The sequence below is a fragment of the Euprymna scolopes genome, chromosome 17 (genome assembly GCF_053919585.1).
Source record: "Euprymna scolopes isolate OS-2025 chromosome 17, ASM5391958v1, whole genome shotgun sequence".
NCBI classification, from domain to species: Eukaryota; Metazoa; Mollusca; class Cephalopoda; order Sepiida; family Sepiolidae; genus Euprymna; species Euprymna scolopes.
Genome location: NC_136498.1, coordinates 111,398,173 through 111,422,821, shown reverse-complemented (window position 1 = coordinate 111,422,821; position 24,649 = coordinate 111,398,173). Strand labels below are relative to the sequence as shown.

At 31.2% G+C, this 24,649-nt stretch overlaps 1 protein-coding gene across 1 annotated transcript in view; it reads right to left on the bottom strand.

Annotated features, from left to right (window-relative positions):
- LOC145296884 (uncharacterized) overlaps positions 1-24,649 on the bottom strand; it is a 175,686-nt gene that overhangs the window by 75,118 nt on the left and 75,919 nt on the right. The window contains exons 8-10 of the mRNA XM_080143030.1: positions 20,920-21,011; positions 10,829-11,027; positions 2,461-2,609 (exon numbers count right to left, since the gene is read on the bottom strand). Of these exons, the coding sequence (XP_079999156.1) occupies positions 2,461-2,609; positions 10,829-11,027; positions 20,920-21,011 (440 nt within the window). The remainder of the gene's footprint in view (positions 1-2,460; positions 2,610-10,828; positions 11,028-20,919; positions 21,012-24,649) is intronic.

Genomic DNA, 24,649 nt, shown 5'->3' with positions numbered 1-24,649 from the left:
TTTGTGTAACATGTTTAATTTTTTAGTATTTTTAAAAAAGTTAGGGTCCATAATTGATAGTAATATCCACAAGTTGTTGGAGCTCAGTATTTTGTGGATTGGTAACAAGTCCTTCAGTTTGGTTTTGAGATCATCGAATTCCACAGTGTGTTTCCGAATTAATTGTTAGGCAATAGTGATTCGCCTTTAAATTAAATTCTGAATTCTCAAGTAGTGGTATTGTGTTACACTGTAGGTCATACAATCTGAATTGAGTGTATTTAGACACTGTGATAATCCTTATGGTAAGTAACCGATACTTGCTAGATATCGGTTATTACCATAGTGAGGTTGTAGGATGGACGGAGATTAAAGAGAGAGAGAAAACGAACGAGGAATAACGTGCTCGGTGGATATCAGACTGACTACTACCCCGGATGTCGCCAGGGGCCGTAACTCCTGTGACACCTGCGGTGGTCTCCCTTTATTTGGTAAAGACATTACAGACACCATGTTTTCATTTAAGCAAACATTGTTAGCAAGAGTATATGTTAGACTATATCTTATTTTTCGATTTTTCTTATCTTTTTTTTGTATGAAAATCAATAAATTAATGTAAGTTCCATAGGTGTCACGAACATTTTCGATTCTGTGTCAAATCATCATTGGGTGAGAAAAGCAAAGGAAAAAAAAGGCTGGAGAAAAGAAGGCATCTCAGTAGCAGCTGCAGGGTGAGTATTTGCAGACAGTTAGATGCCAGAGTGTTGGGGGAAAATGTTAACAGTCTAACTTCTGTGTGTCAGAATTTGTGCCACAGGATAAGAGTATTATTATGCTAAACAATTAAAAATATTATTACTGGTTTGATAAGCAATGTTATTAATAGTTTGCTTTGAGTATTTTTATATTTTTTAAATTTGTTTCAGAATGTTTTTTTTTTTTTTTTGTTTGTTGCTCACTAGAATTTGTCTTGGTTTTTTGGATTTTTACACAAAAATAAGAAAAATCAAAGGAATAAAAAAAAAGTTAAATCAAATGTAAGCTCTGTTATTTTTAATAATGTTTGCTTAAATGAAAAAAATGATGCCTAACTGCATTATATATATAAATAATTGTTTACTATAGTAATTATTAAATACCTACAGACACTAGTGTTTCATCCTTTTGGGAATCATCAGTGCAGGGTGTCACGATTAACACTGGTCAAGAGATTTGAACCTGGCAACAGAAGCCATCTCTGACTTCATTCGGCCACCGTTAACTACAAGAAATACTGTTGAAATTTAAACATTTATTTTAAAATGCTTTTAACGTCTGTCAGAGTGATCTAATCATTATATGATGATCTGTGCATATATATATATATATATATATATATATATATATATATATATATATATATATAAAATAAAAATTACAATTAAATTTACCAAAATGATCCAAGATGGTAAAATTAAAGAATATTATAAATATTAAAGAATTAATATTTATAAAATTATCTCAGCCAGATGTAAAAGCTCGATAAAACCAAATAGGAAATAGAGCTTATAATATGAGCAAACAGTTAATGAAATATGTTAAAAAACACTTTGAAATGAGTTAAAAACATATTTAATCTGAAAAGGAAACACTAGATAAATGGATAGTCCTTAATCTGCGGAGTTTCGAAGAAATACTTTCCTTCTCATCAGAGGGTAGGAATTAGCAAAATGCAAGGTCGGATTTTGCATGCAAAAGTATTTGATGAAACAACAAGTAAGTCAAAGATCTTACTTGAAAACAAAAAAGTGAAGCAGAGGAAATATGGTGAAGAAAAAGGTGATTACACATGAATGGATAGTCTGGTGGAAGATAAAAAATCCAGTGACGGTAAAATCCAAATGTAAAACTTCAAGAAAGTTAAAAGAATTCCCATTTGTACAAGTAAAATCCCATAATTGGAAGAAGATGGTCCATAATAATCCAAAGGCAGAAATCCATGGAAAAATTCACAAAAATGTGTACAAGGATTAAGGACTATCCATTTATCTAGTGTTTCCTTTTCAGATTAAATATGTTTTTAACTCATTTCAAAGTGTTTTTTAACATATTTTATTAACTGTTTGCTCACACACACATATATATATATATATATATATATATATATATATATATATATATATAATGTTTTTTAACTAATCATATCATTGTAGGGTGTGAATCAGAAATAACTAGGCAGTCAAAAACGTGGTTTTAAAATAACAAAATTTATTGATATAATAAATAATTATATTCTTTAAATTTAAAAAAATATTTTGACTGCCCTGATATTTCTAATTCACCCTGTCTGTCATATAAAGGTTTGTGACTGACTCTATGAGAATCTAACATGGATCTAATCTATAAACTGCAAGAAAAATTTGACGAGAAAGAAAAACCAAGAAGTTTTAGAGTCAATTTATCATCGAAAGGTTTGTTAAGATTTGTAAAGCAAATACTCACGTTACACCATAAAACGGAACCTGGATTATTTCCTAAACAAGACATCACAGTGACCGTCAGATTTTTCAGGTGTTGTTGAAGGATCCATGAAATATTAACGTGTGTACTGTTCAGTTGGACAACCATGAAATCTTTCAGCTTCTCTAAACCTGAAAATCAAACAGTTGCATGTTTTTGTCAAGAATATCATTTATATGGTCAAAAGTAAAAAAAACAAAAAAAGCTCAATGCTGCAAGACAAAATGTCCTTTTGTGTTTGCATTAATTTTTTTTTGTTTTTCTTTCAGTCAAAGTTCTCAGAAATCAAAACTTCAACTCTATATGAGATAATAGATATTCGAATGTTCCATTAAAGTTCTTTATCCAACAAACACTAAGTTAGTATAGAAGTTGAGAACAATTTTCTTCTCCCCAAATGACAATTTTAATAGGTTACCTTTCTTTTTGGTCCCTTGGTCTTACTGGATTCCAGGACAAGAATTCATTTGGTCTGGTTGAGTATCTAGCTTTATGTGTGTTGCTATTTGAGGTAACTTCACTTGGAGATGATGCACCATTCCTTGTAAAAGCCAGTGTGAGTTAGCCATAGAAAGGAGATCTTATTTGGACACGAATACTATGTGATTTTGAATATTTAGTTAAGGTTTAATTGTAGGAAAAAGTATCCTCATTCCATGTTGTCCTAACAAACCCCTATACAGAGAGACGTTAGGCACTCGAGGATAGTGTCTAGTAGGCATTCAAGTTCTCTCCTTTAAAAGGTTTAACTTGTAGTATGCCCAGCAAGATAAGAAAAAGAAAAAATATGTACATTAAATCTGTTGCCTGGAAAAATGGTTGGATCCCTCTACTGCTCCAGTAGGTACCTCACTGCCAATGCAATTCTCTATCTGTATAAGAGCCAGGTAGTCCTAAGTCCTAAAATGGAGTACTGTTGCCACATCTGGGCAGGGGCTGCTTGGCACACCTTATCCTGCTTTGATGGAGTTCAAAACTGGCTTCAAAACTGTAGGTGATGCTTTTTCTCTTCTCTGCAACCTCTTTCCCATAGTTTCATAACAAGTGCTCGACTGAGCTCCAATTTATTGTTCCCCCATTGCCAAACTTTCATAAAAAATACTCGACTAGCTACAACCACTATCAACAATTTCCCTCACTCTCTATCTATGCCTAAATTTAAATGCAGATTCCACGAACAAAGCTTCTTTCCCAGAACACTGTTCTGCTGGCCTGCTTTCTGGCTGACTACGACATGGTAGCCTTCAACTCCAATGTAAACAAGTTCTTGTTGAGCCGTCCCCATAAATAATCAAAGTCTACCAATTTACACTATTAATAATTACTACACTACCACTTTACATTTGTTAACCCTTATCCTCGAGTGGCCTTTGGGCCTAGATAAGTGGTGACGCCCAAATAAAAAAAATAATAGATTATTCACACGTGAAGCTGTAGCATTTGGCCGAGTCTGTGGCTGAAGACTGCAGCTGCTAGAAAAGTGCTGCAAAGGCATCCTCTAAGAAGGATGAGGAGAGGATAGATGGCAGAGAGCTGAAGCAAAGCGCTCGCTTACATCTGTGGCATCTGCAGCAGAGCCTGCGATCCAGGATAGACTTGTAGAGTCACAGCAAACTATAATTCGCTGACAGACTACTCTGAGGCGCAGAACTTCATTATCTCCTGAGAGAAGATGGATGCCAACAACAATAAACATTTAACTGCCGTAAATTTTAATTAATACATTTTAAAAGTGAAATTCGTTCCATCTATTTAAAGAATATTAGAAAGGATATCACCAGTACATCAAAGCCATTGAGAAGCAATGGTAGTCAAGTGGTTAATGAAACTGACTAATGACCTGGGTGTTCCAAGTTGACTCCAGTTCGTTCCACAAAAATCACTTTCACTTAGGATGTTGCCAACCGTCTCGTGGTCCCTCCCGTAAGTATCCAATGTCTTTCTAGAAAGAATTCTGACTAGAAAAATATTGGTAAAACCAATGCCAACAATAGAATGTTTGAATTTATATAATACTAGCAGATGGTGGAGGGGGGGCTTTGCTTGGTCATAAAATACGCTTAAATATGATATTTTAATTTGTCCAGATTTTGTATATATTATTATCGAGTCGAGATTTCAAAAGTTGGTTGGTTGGTTGGTTGTTTTTGTTTTATGGCATATCAACCCTTTTCAGGTTATTTAATGCTGAATCTAGTTATTTTGAAGAACAATTTTTTAACAGAATATATTTGTTGTTTTCAAGTCGGTTTCTATTCAACCCATAGTTGGGACCCTAACAGGTACTACCACTCCGGGGTCAGAGTGGACCTGGGAGCAATGGCAATTAAAGGGTGGCTCCACACTCCCCAAAGCCTGCAAGCTGGGGCCTCACCACTGGATATAGTTTAAGATCATATCCAGGACCGATTTCAAAAATAAAAAAAAAGTATTTGGGTGCCATCAGCTAGAATTGAAACCAAAAGCAAAACTGTAGCATTCAAAGCTGGTGACGTTACCATTGTACCAACGTGACATGCATATGAACTGATTAAAAATAAACTAAGATGAACGTACAAAATGTATAACAATTTTTTAATTTTGACCCCCGTAAAACTATTTTAACCGGCTAAAACCCATAAAAGAACGGTCTATAAAAAATCTAATCATTTGAGGCTCTTAGCGCCGCTCTGTGACTTTTAGTTTCGGAAGAGATAGAGTTTGAAAATATGGAGACAGACATAATGAGTTTTTGAAACCAGATGATGATAATTCAAGCCATTACAACAATAAAATTCAAAGTAGATTTGAATAAGTTAGGAATAAAAAATAAGGCAAAAAAGTATACAAATACATATACAGGCTTTTCTAGCATTCTTACTGTTATAGTGTGTCCACCCTACGGATAATAATAAACTCTTCCGCTTACTACAGAGTGCATCTGCTGTTTGAGAATATCACTTATTTTACCAATTCTTTCCTGTATATTAACGTTTACTTTTCATGCACAGACTATCAATCATGGGAGATAATAAACTAACACAGGAAATGAAAAGACATGTTTTAATAGTTGCAATAATGGCAGAACACAGCGATTTGCAAAAAGTCGCTCAATCCTTTGTTTTTAAAGTTTGCAAAGAGTTAGAAGATAATGAAGGCCAAATTTCTCTTGTTGGTGAATGTAAAAAGCACCAGCAACGCTCTGACAGTATTAGAACACACAAGTTTATTCAACAAGGTGAGAATATCATTGATGAGAGCCCCCAAGTCAATAAGATCAATTGCAAAAGATCTCGGTGTCTTCAAAGCCACAATTCGAGGGACTGTACATGAGAGTCTTCAATACAAATCCTATGTGATTATTTTTTTTAATATGCAAAGATATTTTATTTATAAAAATATCTTCTTTGGGACAAGACTTAGTTGGTATTAAACCTAGAAAATTTTTTTGATTTGTTTTTCTTATTTTGATGGTATTAATCCCATGTGGTAGAGTGAACCTCTCATTGCGGTAGAAAATATCTAGTAAGATATAAGTCAAGCCTGGGCGATGCGTTGTACTTGGTGACACGTTTGAATAAAGAATCATGGAATTCCTCCCTGCAGAAAAATTTGAACCGATCAACATTCACCGGTGCCTGTTGAACATTTACAAAGCTGATGTCAGTACAGTTAGGAAATGATTTTGTTGATTTCTCTCTCTTTTTTTTTTCATTTTTCTTAAACCTTTTCTTCTAGGGGGTGGGACATCCAACCAGATGTCTGACATTTACCCCTATTTTAGTGAGTCCAATCAAGAGATCTTTTCAGGATTCTAGCCGTCCCTTTCAGTGCAATGGTTTGTATTTCACTTGCACTTGGTTCACCGGGTATGCTTGCTATAGAGTGGCAACAGATGTGAGTGACAAAGCATACTCCAGACTTTTACGAGTGAGTCATCAAAAGAGGTTGGCAAAACTGCATTGAGAATGGTGGTGACTATGTAAAAAAATAAACTCTGGAGCACAAAAGATCATTTGTTTTAATGGTATCACCCCCGTCTTCGTATTTCTTCAACGTTTTAGTAATTAATCAAAAAACAGACCTCATTTTTTGAATGACTCTTGTGTATATATAAGGCAAAACTTCTGTAAACTTAAAGCGATTATGAATATTAATATTTATATAGTAACCCCAACCAAATTAAAAAAAGCTCAATACAACCAAAATAGGAAATAGAGCTTGTCATATAAGAACACAATTTAAGACTAAATTATAATTCACATGAATTTATTGTTCTTATTTGAATATCCTGTCAAACAATAAATTCTTGTAAAGTATAATTTAGTCTTAAATTGTGTTCTTATATATATATATATATATATATATATATATATATATATATATATATATATATATATATATATATATATATATATATATATATATATATATATATATATATCCATTCATGTGTAATCACCTTTTTCTTCACCATATTCCCTCTGCTTCACTTTTTTTGTTTTCAAGTAAGATCTTTGACTTACTTGTTGTTTCATCAAATACTTTTGCATGCAAAATCCGATCCCGCATTTTGCTAATTCCTACCCTCTGATAAGAAGGAAAGTATTTCTTCGAAACTCCGTGGATTAAGGACTATCCACCTATCTAGTGTTTCCTTTTCAGATTAAATATGTTTTTAACACATTTCAAAGTGTTCTTTAACATGGTTTATTAACTGTTTGCTATATATATATATATATATATGTGTATATATATATATATATATATGTATATATATATATATATATATATATGTATATATATATATATATATATATATATGTATATATATATATATATATATATATGTATATATATATATATATATATGTATATATATATATATATATATGTATATATATATATATATATGTATATATATATATATATATATGTATATATATATATATATATATGTATATATATATATATATATGTATATATATATATATATATGTATATATATATATATATATGTATATATATATATATATATATATATATATGTATATATATATATATATATATATATATGTATATATATATATGTATATATATATATATATATGTATATATATATATATATATATATGTATATATATATATATATATATGTATATATATATATATATATATATATGTATATATATATATATATATATATATATGTATATATATATATATATATATATATATGTATATATATATATATATATGTATATATATATATATACGTATATATATATATATATACGTATATATATATATATATACGTATATATATATATATACGTATATATATATATATATATATATATATATATATATATATATATATATATATATATATATATAAGAAAAGAAATCAAGATTGTAAATTGAAAATTTACAAAGAAATTTATTGTTTGACAAAATACTCCAAAAAAATTTTATTAAGAAATCCTTAATCCATGAAAATCATTTGTCATTTTTATTTTATGCCTTTTGTTTTTTTGTGGTTGGCATTAATTCCAGTGGAGGGGAGAGGAGGGGGCCTGTTAAGAAAATATCTAGTAAAGTATAAGTCAAGTCTGGGCGAGGTGTTGTGTGTTTGATTAAACAAATGTTCATATCTTATGAGATTTCATTATTTTAAAGAAGGCAAACTTGAAATTGACAACTCTATTTTTTTTTATTGCAGATTTAGCAACTATCAGTTATTTGGAATTCAGATTGTTTTGGCAATTTATCTTGAAGAGACTGACATCCAAGCAGCGTTTGCAAAGTGTACAAATTTATTTTGAAACATTTGATGAACAATTTCATGAAATGGACTTGTCAACTGACCACCGCATTCGTGCGATATAACCCCATTAGATTATTTTCTTTGAGGATATGTAAAGTCCCATGTCCACACTGATAAACCACACACAATAGACCACATGCAGAACAACATTAAATATGTTATTACTGAAATATAACCTATTTTTTTACCCGAGACCACTTGAGGATAAGAGTTAATGAGTATTAGGTAGATGGAGAGACAATACTGTGAGGATCAGTAATGGCGGAATTTTTGTAAGATTTAATCATATGAGAGAACTAAGGTATATTTTAACACTTTTTTTACCTGGACGGTCACCACTTATGAAGGCCCAGAGGCCACTAGAAAATAAGGACTAATGAGTGTTAGGTAGACAGTGAGGCAAGACCATGAGGATCAGTAATGGTAAAATTTGTGTAAGGTTTAATTATATAAGAAGATGTCTCAATAACTTATTTACATTAGACTTGAAAACATTCATGTTATAGTCAGTTGAGAAACAGCCCCACAGTTTTGTGTTCCACAGGAAAACAAACAATCTTGTAATAATATAATGGGGGGGAGGGGCTAACGCAGATTAGAAATAGAGTACAAAATAGACTTTGTGGCTTAGTGGGGGATGCCCTTTTCTCTATCCTGCAACCTCTCTCCTACAGAAGAGACGTTGCGAGCCTATCCTTGTTTTATCATTATTTCCATGGCAGGTGCTCGTCTGAACTCCAATCTCTGGTCCCCCCTCGCCAATCTTTCACGAAAAACACCCGTCTAGCTGAATCCACTGTGAAAAATTTCCCCCACTCTTTATCTGTGCCTAAATCAAAACGTGGATTCCATGAACAAAGCTTCTTTCTTAGAACTGCACGCCTGTGGAACTCTGTTCCGTTTGCCTGCTTCCCACCTGACTACAACTTGGATGTCTTCAAGTCCAACGTTAACAAATTCCTAATGAACCGCCCCCTTAAGTAAACACTTCATCAAATCTCCACACTAACGTACTGTACTTGCAATAACCCTTATCCCTGAGTGGCTTCCGGACCTTGATAAGTGGTGACCACCGTGTAAAAAAAAAAAAAAGACGGAGACATCTTGGCTGAAAGCTTTGTATGGAAAAAGCATCATAATAAAGGTTAAAATTAAAGAGAAAAAGAAGGAGATTGGAAAGCAGAACATTCCTTTGTCCAAAAAGAGCATTTTGATTTCATTTGAAAATTCATAAATTGTAACATTTTTAAGACGTTCTTCTTGCACTACGAGAAATAAGTTCTTTACTTCTTATAGAGTTATTATTTTGCCATCTAATTTACATACGTGTTTTTGATGTAAATTAGACGGTAATTCTGTAAAAAAAAAAAAAAAAAAAAAACAGGAGTGATCTTTTCTCTAAACATTCACAGAGACATCATAAATGTTAGAGTATTTGAATCAACAAAAAATGAAAAGAGACGAAACAAATAAATATCTAAGAAATGGTCAACTTGTTTAATTAAAAAGTAGGGCTAAATAAAGCAATTAAAACAGGGTTTTTTTTCAAACATAGCTCAATACTAGAACAGGTATATTTTAACATTTTTTTTACCTGGAAGGTCACCACTTATGAAGGCCCAGAGGCTATGTTATAGTTAGTTGAGAAACAGCCCCACAGTTTTGTGTTCTACAGAGAAACAAATGATTTTGTAATAATATAATGGGGGGGGGGGGCTAAAAGCATCATAATAAAAGTTAAAATTAAAAGAGAAAAAGAAGGAGATTGGAAAGCAGAACATTCCTTTGTCCATGATGTCAATCGGTTGCAACAATGGATGAGAGGAAATGTGTATTGTTTGAAAGGAACGTGGTTGCAAATTAGGACAAAACTGACATAATCGCATATAAGCAATTATTCTATAACAGAGAAGATGGTGGATTCTAGGTAGAAGAAAGTTTAAAAGAGAGACAAACAGGACACAATTACACTGACAGACTCACAAATAAAATAATTAAATAATTCAAAAACACAAACTCAAACAGATTAAGAAATAAGCAATAGCAGATGAGAACTTGATTTGGAAATAAGGTGATTATGAATTAACAACTGGGTTAAGAAATAAGTTATTGTATAACGCGTTTGGAAAAGTTAGGCACTAGCAAGTGTGGTAGACTGAAGAAAACGTAACATGGTTCAATTGTAGACGTCAGACATTGCGTGATGTTGCTCATCAAAACTGGATGAAGAAGTAGAAGGAAAAAAACCCTCTCCACTTAAATCCATAACATCATCTACAATAAATCCATTATGTAACATTATCTTTTGACTAAATGTGATTAGGGTTAGGGTTAGGGTTAGGGTTAGGGTTAGGGTTAGATGACTGTTGACTCTTCAAGAGCGTTCATATTCCCTTAGAAAATAATTATTTTTAATTTCGTCATGCATCTGTTCTATAGTGATATATCGGCGACTGGGTTAGAATCTCTTGGATTAGATCAGTGTAAAAAAGACAGGGTGAAAAATTAAAAGATCCACAATTAAATGGATCCAATATTTCTTACCTTGAGATGGAATGTGGATCACAGTTGGTGGTGAATAAAGAGAATTCTTTGTCTTTGCTTGGATCTCAAACCAAAGATCCGTATTCTTCGGCTGATTAGTTATTCTGGCAAATAATTTGGACGTTTGTGTTAGAATTTTGCCATCTTGTTTGATGACAAAACCATCGAGAATGCCATTTCTTAACGAGAGTGGAATCATCTGAAGCAAAAATAAATGGTACGAAATCAATGAAACCCGAATGATTGTTAGACGAACAGTAAAAACTCAATCATTTCAGCAAACAATGGAACCGGAAGTGATTTTACATGATCTGGCATTTTGAAATCAATAAACAACCAAATTTGCTAAAAAGGAATAATGCACATGGACAGAATATTTTAAAATGCTTTGATAATAGAATAAAGCACTAATTATTATAACTAGTACAATTATTTTTATTATAACTAGTACAACTACTTATTATAACTAGTACAATTACTTATCATAACTAGTACAACTACTTTCATTATAAGTAGTACAATTACTTTTATTATACTTCCGAATGATTGTTAGACGAACAGTAAAAACTCAATCATTTCAGCAAACAATGGAATCGGAAGTTATTTAACACACAGTCATGATCATATTTATTGGCACGGTCCAATAAAAACCTCATTTTGTCTTAAAAATCCTTCAGAAAAGGGTTGAATCAAAGGAAATCACAAAGTATAATATATATTTTGAACTGCTCTTTCCAACTCAACAATCGAATTCCCCCCCCCCCAAAAAAAAATGAATAATAAAGAAATTACAAACAATATTTCAGAATTCCCTCGTTCAAATTTATTGGCACCATAATTCTAATGATCGATTGTATGGCCTTTAGCCTTAATTACTTGCTGTAGTCATTTATTATAGTTTTCCACAAACTTGTAGCATTCTCCAGCAGTAAATTTAGCCCGTTCCTCCTGACAATAATCCTCTAACTGAGCGAGATTCTTAGGCTTCCTCTCCATTACGCTCAATTTTAAATCCTCCACAAATTTTCAATCGGATTGAGGTCCGGGCTCTGGGATGGCCACTCCAAAACATTGATATTGTTTTCCTCAAGCCATTTCTTAGTCAGATTAGCCGAATGCTTTGGGTCATTATCTTGCATGAAGCACTAACGTCGACTAAGTGACAGCTCTCTAGCAGAGTCCTTCAGGTTTTCATTCAGGATTTTAACATAATCCTCCTTTTTCATAATGTCTGTGACCTTAACAACTCGTCCTGGTCCAGTGGCAACAAAGTATCCCCAAAACATCAAACTGCCTCCATCGTGCTTCACAGTTGCTATGGTGTTCTTAGACAAGAAGGCTTCGCCAGATTTCATGTAAACAGAAGAAACACGATTATGGCCGATTAACTCAAATTTTGTTTCGTTGGACCATATAACATGTTTCCAGAACGCAGCATCTTTATTAATATGGCGCTTTGTGAACTCTCACCTTGCTTTCAGATGCACAGGTTTCAATAAGGTAGTCTTCCTCGGGTGACATGCTTTCAAACCAGCTCTCTTAAAAAATTTACCAACTGTGTGTCGAGACACGTTCACTCCAGAGCTTCTCTGTTCCTCTAAAATCTCCCCAGGAGTGATCCTTGGGTTTTGGTTTACACGTCAAACTATTTTTCACTCTATTCTCGCAGACAGTAGCCTTTTTCTCTCCCAACCTTCCAAATTCATAATGCGACCTTGTGATTTGAACTTCTTTACAATGGCTCGAATGCTGGATTTGGGAAGGTTTAGCTTCTTAGAAATCTGATCATAGTCCTCTCCTTTGGAATGACACACTATCACACGCTTCCTGAGGTATTCGCTGTGTTCCTAAATCTTATCCATAACGAAAATTCCTTGATTTAAATTAATTCAAAGCAAACGCTGTCTAAAATTTATCTGAAAAAGAAATTTTTTTAAAATTAACATTAAATAAGCATGATAAGGCTACAAAAAGGTAACGAAACCATGTCAAACATGAAATTGGTTGTAATTATACTGGTAATAAATGAAAGTAATAATTATTCTGGTAATAGATGAAAATAATAAGCCATGCCAATAATTTTGAAAACGGTGATTTAGAAATTTCGTTTGTAATTTCTTTAGTATTCAATTTTTTTAATCAAATTGTTGCATCGGAAAGAGCAGTTCAAAATACATATGATACAACATAATAACCTTCGATTCTGACCTTTTTTATGAGATTTTATTAACAAATGTGATTTTTATTAGACCGTACCAATAAATATGATCATGAATGTAATCCAACATTTTGAAAAAAAGAATAATATGTATGGACAGAATATTTCAAAATGCTTTGAGAAAATAATAAAGTTAGCTATATTAACTTTTATTACTACTTTTAATATAACTAGTACGAGTACATTTATTATACTTACTAATACCTTCATTATCCTTCATTATAAATATAACTCTCACCTGTCTGTTTAAATGTATGTATGTATGTATGTATATCTGCCTAAAACTTTCGACAGAGGCGATGGATTTCCACGAGATTGGTATCATTTTGAAGCTCGACCTTTTCAACAACGTATGTCGAAAAATTAGCCCAAAATATTATTTCCTTCACCCTCAACTGGGCAGTTTTCTACAGGAAGACGTCGCTTTTTTCGCCGATATTTTTGAAAGTCATCCCCTCTTCAATTGATTAGCTTTAATTTGAACCTTCGTCACTTCTGGTTTGGCGATGGACGCAACAACAAAGAAGTCACGTTTTTTTTTTTTCACGTGCTTTTCCTCCTTCATGGTACAAGTTCTAGCCTGCCTGCCTACTACCAATTTTTTTTTTTTTGCTCAACACACACTTTCAAACAAACTCGTCTATTACAATTGTCTCATTGTCATCCCCATTTTATGAATGTCTTGTCTTCGCTATGCAACATATATATGGTTTGTGATCAATATAATACTGCTAGCTAACAGGATGTTAATATCTATAGTAGTTACATATGTTAGTATATCTATATATACTAACATATGTAACTAATATCTATATCAATATATGAACTACTACACAAATCCTGCTAATATATTAATAAAAGATTAGTTAACAGCATTATATTAACTTTTACTACTACTTTTGTAACTAGTACAACTATTTTATTATTATAATTACTTCTATTTTTATTATGCTTACTAATACCTCCATTATACACACAAAATTCATACACTATATATATATATATATATATGTCTATATTTGTGTGACTTTGGATATATAAGTGTATTTTACGTATGCATGTATGTTTGTATGTTTATATATATATATATCTGTATCTATGTATCTGTGTGTATGTTTGTATGTGGATGTGTCTCTGTGTCTATTGTATGTAGATATATGTATACACACGTATATTTCTGAACTATTAGAATAGGCTGCCTCGTATAGAATTGTTGTAACAATATAGATTACAAAAATGTATGGATGTCCGAATGTTGTTTATATATATGTTATATATGTATGTATGTGTGGATATGTATATGTATGTCTGTTGTGTGTGTGTTTATATGTATGTATGTGTATATGTATATATATATATATGTATATGTATGTATTTATGTATGTATGTATGTATGTGTGTGTTTGTGTATATGTGTGTATATGTATGTATGTATGTATATGTATATATATGTATATATATATATATATATATATATATGGATATGTATATATATATATGTATATATATATATATATATATATACACCCGTCTGTAGTCGGGTAGCATAATATTGCATATACGAAGATGTTACCACGCTACATAAGTAAAGAAAAATACTATTATTTGTCTCTGTATGTCTGAAATGTGTGTGTGTGTGTATATATGCGCGGGTGTAGATAAATGTTAGACATTTATGGGTGTATTGATACACGCATATAGGTACATGTGGGGTTTAGATAACTTTCGGGTTTATATTTATTCACATTTTGTTGGTTTATTTGTTTTAATTTAATTTTATTTTTATTCTTATTTATCTTATTTTTTATTTTATTTTTTATTTTTTATTGTATTTTTTATATATTTTTTATTTTTATTTATTTTTATTTATTTATTTATTTATGTATTTTATTTTTATTTATTTATATTTTTTATTTACCTTAATGTAACTTTTACTTTATCTTCTACGTAGTTTCAGAATCATTGTCTAGTTTCAGTAAATAAAACAAAAAGTGTCTAGCATGGATTCGCTTTTGAATATATGGATTAATGTGTGTATACTGTGTGTGTTGGCAGTGGCTGTGTATGGATGTGTTATGTGTGTGTTGCGTGTATGTGTGGGTGGAGGTAGATTAAAAAGGCACCGGTCAGTACTTGGTTGACCATAGCTAAGGTTATTAACTTACAGACTCTAAGACAAGAAAACGAAACTCTCAATGACCCTATGCCATAAAAAGCCAAAAGTTAAGTTAGATGGGGGAGGGGGAAAAGAAAAAAGATGTTTATCATCTTCATAGACCTCACTCATCCTTTTACCGTTTTTTTTTTTTTTTTTTTTTTTTTTTTTGACTCCCACCCAGGTTGTATTTTTAACTTGATAAACGAAATAGAAAAATGTATTTGGTGGAAATGTCACTTTTGAAGGTGGTTCTTGGCCTGAAGACGTAATCCCCCGACGTGGGTGATTACAGAAACATGTATGCACATATGTAGCCATTAATGTTTGTATAAATAAAATTAATATATATATATATATATAAACTACTATATATATATACAGGCCGAGATTTTTTTAACTTTGATCCCTATTATGAAAATTGACAGAGTTATTGCGTAGGGAAATGTACACAGATGGAGACAGACAGACAGACAAATTCACTTTTATAGATAGATTTATATATATATATATATATATATATATATATATATATATATATATATATATATACTAGTATGGGTGCCCGGCGTTGCCCCCGGGTGTTTGGAGGTGTATGCTGAACAAAAAAAAAAAAAGGTCAATTTTTTAAACTTTGACCCCTATTATGACCCCTTAAAATTTATTGTTTTGGGCTCAAATCAAGATATTAAGTTAGATCCATGTCCAAGGAACCTATATCTAAAGTTTCAAGTGTTTAGACCCTAAATTGGCGGAGGAATTTGATAGAGTTCTCAAAGGTCAAATCGTTGAACTTTGACCCCTTAACAGCCAAATTTCTGGCCGAAAACCGACCCAAATTTCAGTACCCTATATATTAAATTTCGAGTCTGTAGACTTAAAATTGACAGAGTTATTGCGTAGGGAAATGTACACAGACAGACACGTTCACTTTTATATATATATATATATATATATATATATACTAACATGTATGTAACTACTATATATATATACATATACTAACATATATGTAACTACTATATATATATATATATATATATATATATATATATATATATACTAACATGTATGTAACTACTATATATATATACATATACTAACATATATGTAACTACTATATATATATACATATACTAACATATATGTAACTACTATATATATATATATATATATATATATATATATATACACATATACACATATACTAACATATATGTAACTACTATAAATATACATATACTAACATATATGTAACTACTATAAATATACATATACTAACATATATGTAACTACTATAAATATACATATACTAACATATATGTAACTACTATATATATACATATACTAACATATATGTAACTACTATAAATATACATATACTAACATATATGTAACTACTATATATATACATATACTAACATATATGTAACTACTATAAATATACATATACTAACATATATGTAACTACTATAAATATACATATACTAACATATATGTAACTACTATAAATATACATATACTAACATATATGTAACTACTATAAATATACATATACTAACATATATGTAACTACTATAAATATACATATACTAACATATATGTAACTACTATAAATATACATATACTAACATATATGTAACTACTATAAATATACATATACTAACATATATGTAACTACTATAAATATACATATACTAACATATATGTAACTACTATATATATATATATATATATATATATATATATATATATATATATATACAGAGACACACACTGACATATATATAATTGCTATATATATATATATATACTAACATATATGTAACTATTCTATATCTAATTTATAAAACACATTATGTCTATCTGTCTCCATATTTTTAAACTCTATCTTTTCTAAAACTAAAAATCTCAGAGTGGCACTAGGGACCTCAAGTGATTGGATTTTTTATGGACCATTCTTTTATGGGTCTTTAGCCGGTTAAAATAGTTTTTAAGGGGTCAAAAAAGGGTCAAAATTAAAAAAAAAAAATCTTTATACGTTTTGTACATGAATCTTAGTTTATTTTTAATCAGTTCATATGCATGTCACATTGGCACAGTGGTAACGTCATCAGCTTTGAATGCTACAGTTTCGGTTTCGATTCTACCTGATGACACCCATAATTTATTTGTTTTACTCTATAACAATATAAACGAACAGATTAAAATATCATATTTAAGCATATTTTATGACCGCGCAAAGCTGGGTGCACTCCCACCCCCTAATCCGCTAGTATTAACATAGATGGTGAGTGCAAAGAACTCATTCACTTTAGATAAAATGCAGTTTAGTTTTATGCCTGGGTAAAGTGCTATATTTATCTCAAATGCAAGAGAAATACTTTGATAAGAAGAATAACCTATATTTTGCCTTCGTGCATCTGAAAAAAGCTTTTTTCCAGTATATATATATATATATATATATATATATATATATATATATATATATATATATATATATATATATATATATATTTAAATAAGGGGGTAGTCACCAACAATGTGTATTTTTTAAAATTATTTTATTATTCCGTGTCTTGGTTTTTCATTGAGAATTATGTTTGGATCATTGTAATAATGTTTTTAAATCATTGAAATCGTTTTTACGCGTTTCAGACGTTCTGTGAAGCGTCCTCGTCAGAAATTATTTTTAAAAATAATATATATATAAACAATTTGTGTGCAAGAAATGCCAGACATGTATTGATGAATAAGAATTCAGAAAATGTATTTGGATGGCAAGGCTATCAAAATGTCCAGAAATTTTGTTATCCAGAAAGTTCCGTACAAGTTGTTTGGAAGATGTGCTGTTTGCTGATGATTTAGTACTAGCCATTTAAACAATGGATGCCCAACTTTAAGGGGTCCTGGATATGACCTTAAACTATATCCGATGGTGAGTCTCCATCTTGTGGGCTTTGGGGAGTGTGGAGCCACCCCTTAATTGCCATTGCTCCCAGGTCCACTCTGACCCAGATAGGTAGTACCTGTTAGGGTCCCAACTATGGGTTAAATAGAAACCAACTTGAAAAAAACAAATATATTCTATTAAAAAATTTTTCTTCAGAATCACTGGATTCGGCATTAAATAACCTGAAAAGGGTTGATATACCGTAAAACAAAAACAACCAACCAACAACCAACCCAACTTTAAGTTAAAGGTATGTGTACAGAATGTTATAACGTATGGAAATGAAACCTGGCCAATGAGGATTGAGGACATGTGTTGCATGGAGAAATACGATATGAAATGATACAATGGATGTGTAATGCGAGTCCTAAAAGATAGGCTTATTTCTAATGACCAACAAAGATTAAATCTGGATAGTATAATAGGGAGATGTGTGCAGAACAGGAGACTTCAATTGTATGGCCACATTGAAAAAATGGATGAGAATTCTTGGCTTAGTAGATATAGAACAGTTGAAGTAGCAAGTTCATTGAAAAACAAATCAAGAATACTTTTTTTTTTAAATATTTTTCATAGTAGGGAATAGGTATATAGAAGATGACTCACAGAAGCGGTGAATACGCTGGGTGATAATCAATTATGATATGTTAAGTGATGACCAAACATAATATAGAATTTAACACAATATGAGAACCATTAATTATAAATAATATATATATATATATATATATAATATATATATAGCAAAAATGGTAATTAGTAAAAACCTGAAGAAAGTGCTCAATACTATTGCAGAGCAACTATATTTTTTTATTACCGTTTCAGTTGATTAGTGCTGTTGGTTCTGTTAAAGTCTGACGAATATATATATATATATATATATATATATATATATATATAGCGTGTCCAGGGGTGATGAAAAAAATCCAATAAAGTGCTCGATCGTAGATGTGAGAGCTGAAGATACAATATTTATTATGACACTATATATACATATTTCAAGGTCGTACCATTGGTTTCGATACACCGAAAACAGTAATATTATACTGTGGAAAATCGGTATAATCTCTTCGGCGACAAAGAAAAATCTGAAACTAATGCAAAATGAACGAACATAGAAGAAACGCTAGAAACCCCACAACCTTCGCATCTGATTTGTATAGTCTTTTAATATTTATTAATTTCCTTTAATTATTTTAATTATCTTAAATTTCTCCATTCACTATTATTCTCTCATAATTAAAATATTAATATTTTAAAAAAAAAATTAAAATTCTTTTAAAGTTCTTATTTTTTATTTATTTATTAAATTTACCTTATTTATCTTTATCCTTATTTTATTTAATTTAATTAATTTAAATAATTTTAAAATTTTTATAAATCATATTAATATATTCATGCCTTTCTCATTATTTATTACCGTTAATTGTCCTACTTTTATTTATTAATATGGCTTTAACAGGACCTTTATATTTTTTTAGAGAGTTTTCCATCGCACCCCCTTCCCCGCTATGCACGCACACACACACACACACACACACACACACACACACACACACACACACACACACACACACACACACACACACATTCTTCCTTTCTTTCTTCTATAATCATAATCTATCAACGTCGGTTTAAAACGATATTTTTTTAAATATGAAATTCTGAGTCTTAAACGCTCGTCTAGCGTTTCTTCTATGTTCGTTCATTTTGCATTAGTTTCAGATTTTTCTTTGTCGCCGAAGAGATTATACCGATTTTCCACAGTATAATATTACTGTTTTCGGTGTATCGAAACCAATGGTACGACCTTGAAATATGTATATATAGTGTCATAATAAATATTGTATATATATATATATATATATATATAAATCCAAATTTCCAGTGCAAAGAAATAACATTCAACAAAAAAATGTGGTGACCTAGATTTTCGTATATATTAAAAACACACGAAATTGATTTCTGAAATCACAGTTAACTGCTGTAGTAAAAACCAACTTGCAGCCCAGTAAAGCATGAAACGTATTTTTGACGTTTGTGCACAGGTTGTTTCAAGAACACATTGTAGACTCTGTCATGTGTGAGTGTGTCAATGACCCTCATCACAGCCTCTTTCATCTTCTCAATTGTCTCATAATGACAGCCTCTAAGGTTTTCCTTGAGCTTAGGGAATAACAAAAGTAAGAGGGAGCAAGCTCTGGACTATAGCGAAGGTGAGAAACTGCCTTGATGCCTATCTTGGTCGAATAGTTTGTGACAAGAATGGAGTTGTGGACTGGTGCATTGTCCTGGTGGAAAAGTCACTGACCCGAGTTGAAGAGTGCTGGCCTCCTCTGATGCCATTCAAAAATTGATGCTCGATTTATGAAAGCTGGTCGAAAAGCAGTTTGAAGCATCCCATATGTTTCTGTAGTATTTTTTTTACAAGTTTAAACAGAATTTTATTGCATATCGTTCTTCTAAAGTGTCCTCATGTCAAGATTGTATTTTTGAAATTCACCAACTTTGATAATCATGTTTTAGTAAGGTGTATTCCAATTCCAGCTATAACTGTTCATTTGAATCTGAATTCATAAAAATTGGTCAGTCATCTCTTAAGATGTATACCAATAACATACTCAATTTTCAAGAGTCTACAACAAGTTTAAACGCCTGTACAAAATGAGTCTGGAAACCTATAAAGCCACCTAATGTATACGATGATACCAAGTAATTTACGCAGTTCCAGCTCGTTTGAATGAAAAATAAAAAACACAACTTACAGCCCAGTAAAGGATGAAACATCTTTTTGACAGTTGTTTACAGGTCGTTTCAAGATAACTTCCATTGGTTGATTGCGGTCCTGCATATGGTGCTATTGAAAAAAGAATAAAAAAAGACATTTTGTTATTTCATCTTTTATCACGGGGAAGGGGAAACAGTTAGGAATGAAATGAATGTGGAAACTTAAATGAAAATTGATGTTAGAGAAATTTGGAGACGCACATTTGTATTTAGTCTTTTGAATTTCAAACTCTATAGTATTTCAAACTGAACCCTTTATTTAATCCATAGGAGTAGATTTTCCTTGTTCTGTCGGCTATGATTGGGTAGAAGTGCTAATTATTATTTAATTCTTTGGAATTAATGCCTGTAGTACGGATTGAAACTTCAACAATTAGAAAACTGTAACTTAGAATTGATTGTTAATCAGTGCTTTTATCCATTGCGCTATATGTCCATGTGGATAATTCTGGTATGAATTTTATTAGCTTTAAATCTAATCTTGTTAAGATGTGTAGCATCACTAAGTTACATCTATACTTTCATCCGATGTAAATGGGCGGTGACGGTGGTCAAGTGGTTAATGACATGGGCTGACAATACACTTCCAAGTTCGAATCCAGTTTTTCTGCAAAAATCACTTTTGCCAAGACGTCATCTCACATACAGTTCAGTCATTTGCATAAAGCTGCCATAAGTGCATCCATGTTCTATTACATATTTGTACTAAATATTGTTGGTTTACAGAAAAGATTGTGAATTTTATAATTGATTCCATGGGTTGCAGTTTTGGAGGAGGTGATCACCCTTTTTAAGGCTTGTTACCCCGTTATATTCAAATTTAATATTCCTAAATCTAGCATGTAGTACTTCACATTTTTTATCCTCCCGACAAACGGAGGGTTGGACTTGTAAATTCAGTCTTGTCCATTTGTCTGTTCACACTTTTCTCAATAACTAGGCCTTGAAATTTTTTGAAATTTTGCACAAACATTAAACATGATATGAGTAAAAAAAAGTAACAGAACAGATTTTCTGAGAAAACTCCAGTTGTGCCCCCCCCCAGGGGTGCTTTTCGGGTTAAAGTGGCTAAAATTGACACTTTTGTGCTTATCAAAAAAAAAAATTGATACCTTGGATTTTTATAAAACTTTCTGAAAAGTTGTAACTAACTGATTTCTATATAATTTTGTTTGTCTATACTTCACGATAACTTTAGGGTGTGACCCAGGGGCTCTTTTAGGACTAATAAAAAACTCTCCATTTTTGGGGACTATTTTACCATATTTGTCCAAAATTTTCTGTGTATGTCTATTTGTCAGTTTTCCATGGTGCTGAACTCAAATTTAAATATGTTAAGACCCAAGGGACTTTTAGAGCCAAATTGGGGGGGGGGGGAACAAATCATGGACTTAGTCATTTCTTTTCTTGCATGGTGCAGAACTCAAATTTACATATATTAAGGCCTAAAACTGCACAGTTTGTTCATTTTCACCAGGATTTGACGTCCCCTGGGAACTTTTGGAGCTAAATGAGAGGGGGGGGGGTGCAAATGCTGAACTTAGTCATTTTTTATGCCTCGTTCAGAGTGCATTCACGAGGGACCATGCATGCTTCACTTGTTCAGTGCTAAAATTTAATATTTTTCTATTTTTATTATTTTTGTAAATCCTCTTTGTATATCCATCCTCATCTTACTATTACATTTCAATGTCCATGTCTAGACACTGGAGCCCAATACTGAATCCCGAGAAACACCAGACGGTATATAATGTGATTCAAAATAATTGTTATAAATTTAAGCATAATAGATTTATCTTCCTTGAAGAGAAATTTTCTTTTCCTAGGCTAGAGTTATTTCCCTTAATAAAAAAAAGACTTATTTTAGGTTAGAGTTATTTCCCTTGATAATAAAAAAAGACTACCTCAATAAGAAAGGTAGATCTCCAAATCTCATATCAATACATCCTTCTTCTTCAGGTATCAGGTCTGTTATTGTTATGGCTCTCCAATCTCATCTGCATTAGGTCTTTCTGATGAGATCTATAGTTGTGTTTCCAGTGAGTTTGTTGAGACTGTCAGTGAACTGCTCTTTTTTGTCTTCCTCTGCTTTTTTTCCCAGTGATTTTTCCTAACATCAAGCTTTTTTTCCAAGCCGTCCGTCTGCATTAAGTTGCTGAAGAATTTTATCTGTCTGGTGTGGACAGTATTGAGTAGCAATCTGCTGTACGCTGCCTTACGCAGGATTTCTTCATTTGTCTTCCTTTCTGTCCATGAGATTCGTAGAATTCTCCGTAAAACCATATCACGCTACTTCCATATGACTTTCAACCATCTTTGTTACTGTCTAATATTTACAACCTAAAGGAGAATTGACCATGTGTACGTCTTCTAAATACAAGCAAGAATTAAGAATAGAATTCTTCCACATTTGTGAGTAGGATGAGCTTCAGAGTATCCTTGAAAAGAAAAGACACAACTATAAATCATAAATGTTGCCTTCGTGCTTCTCATATGATTTCTATTTACCTTTTAAAAGAATGTGTGCAACTTATATGCTTAATCTAAGTATATACGCCGCATTTATTCTCTTCATAGTTTGTCATAAATAAACTATTATTAAATGAAATGTCCATCACAGCTTTTTTTTAACTGTCTTTATGTGCTCTATGTTTGTATACTCTTATCTGAGTAATTATCTGTTTTAGTATAATTTTTTATATCATTTAGATTAGAATTTAAGTTAATGTATGCTTAATCTATATATTCATGTCTCATTTACTTCTTTAAAAGTTTGTTGTAGACAAACTACTAATAAATGAAATGTCTTTGTCCAGCATGTTTTTAACTGTCTTTATGGCACATATATTAAATTTTCTACACACATATTGCTAATTTTGATAACATTGTACATCAAATATTCTAATTATATGATAGTTTCACTGATAAAAATATTTATTATTTTGATAGAAATAATCAATTTTTTTTTGCTAGTAATGAAATAATATTTAATACATTATTTCATTATCACATCAAAACAATTAGTAATCTAATCATACAACTAGGCTAAAATTTGTACATATGCTATCTGAAGGTTAGTACTTTATAAAGATCATATGGATTTTTATTAATGGCTTTATCTATATGTCAGGCCCGGGATTTATTGAGTGAGGTTTTAGAAATTTTCACCTTAGAAATAATATTCTCGTCTGCAACTGCAGATTTTTTTTTAATAACTAGCAAGCTACCCAATGTCGCTCCAGGTACTAATTTCCTCACATTACAGGAAAAATAAAAGCAAAACTAAAAAATCTGCTTAATGCTGCAATTTGAAAGGTCAAAATTTATTTGGAGACAAAATAAGAGTAAAAATAATTATGTCCCCAATGAGGTATTAACTCACAGACTATGTCCTTAAGTATGGAGAACTAACCGATTGACCTATGGTAGAGTGTATAAAATTGTGATGCTATTAAATATATAAACCAGACTGTTTTTCTCCCATTCTTCTGTATTTTTTTTTTCAGAGTAAAAATAATTACAACCCTGCTGAGGTTTGAACTGATATCCTCTAGTGCAGAATACCTATGAATTTCATAGATTACAGAGAAAAAAAAAATGAAAGCGAAAATAAAATAATCTGTTTAATTCGTAATTTGAAATGTCTAAGTTCATTTGGGGACAAAATCTAAGTAAAAATAATTATGCCTCAAGTGAGATTTGAACTCA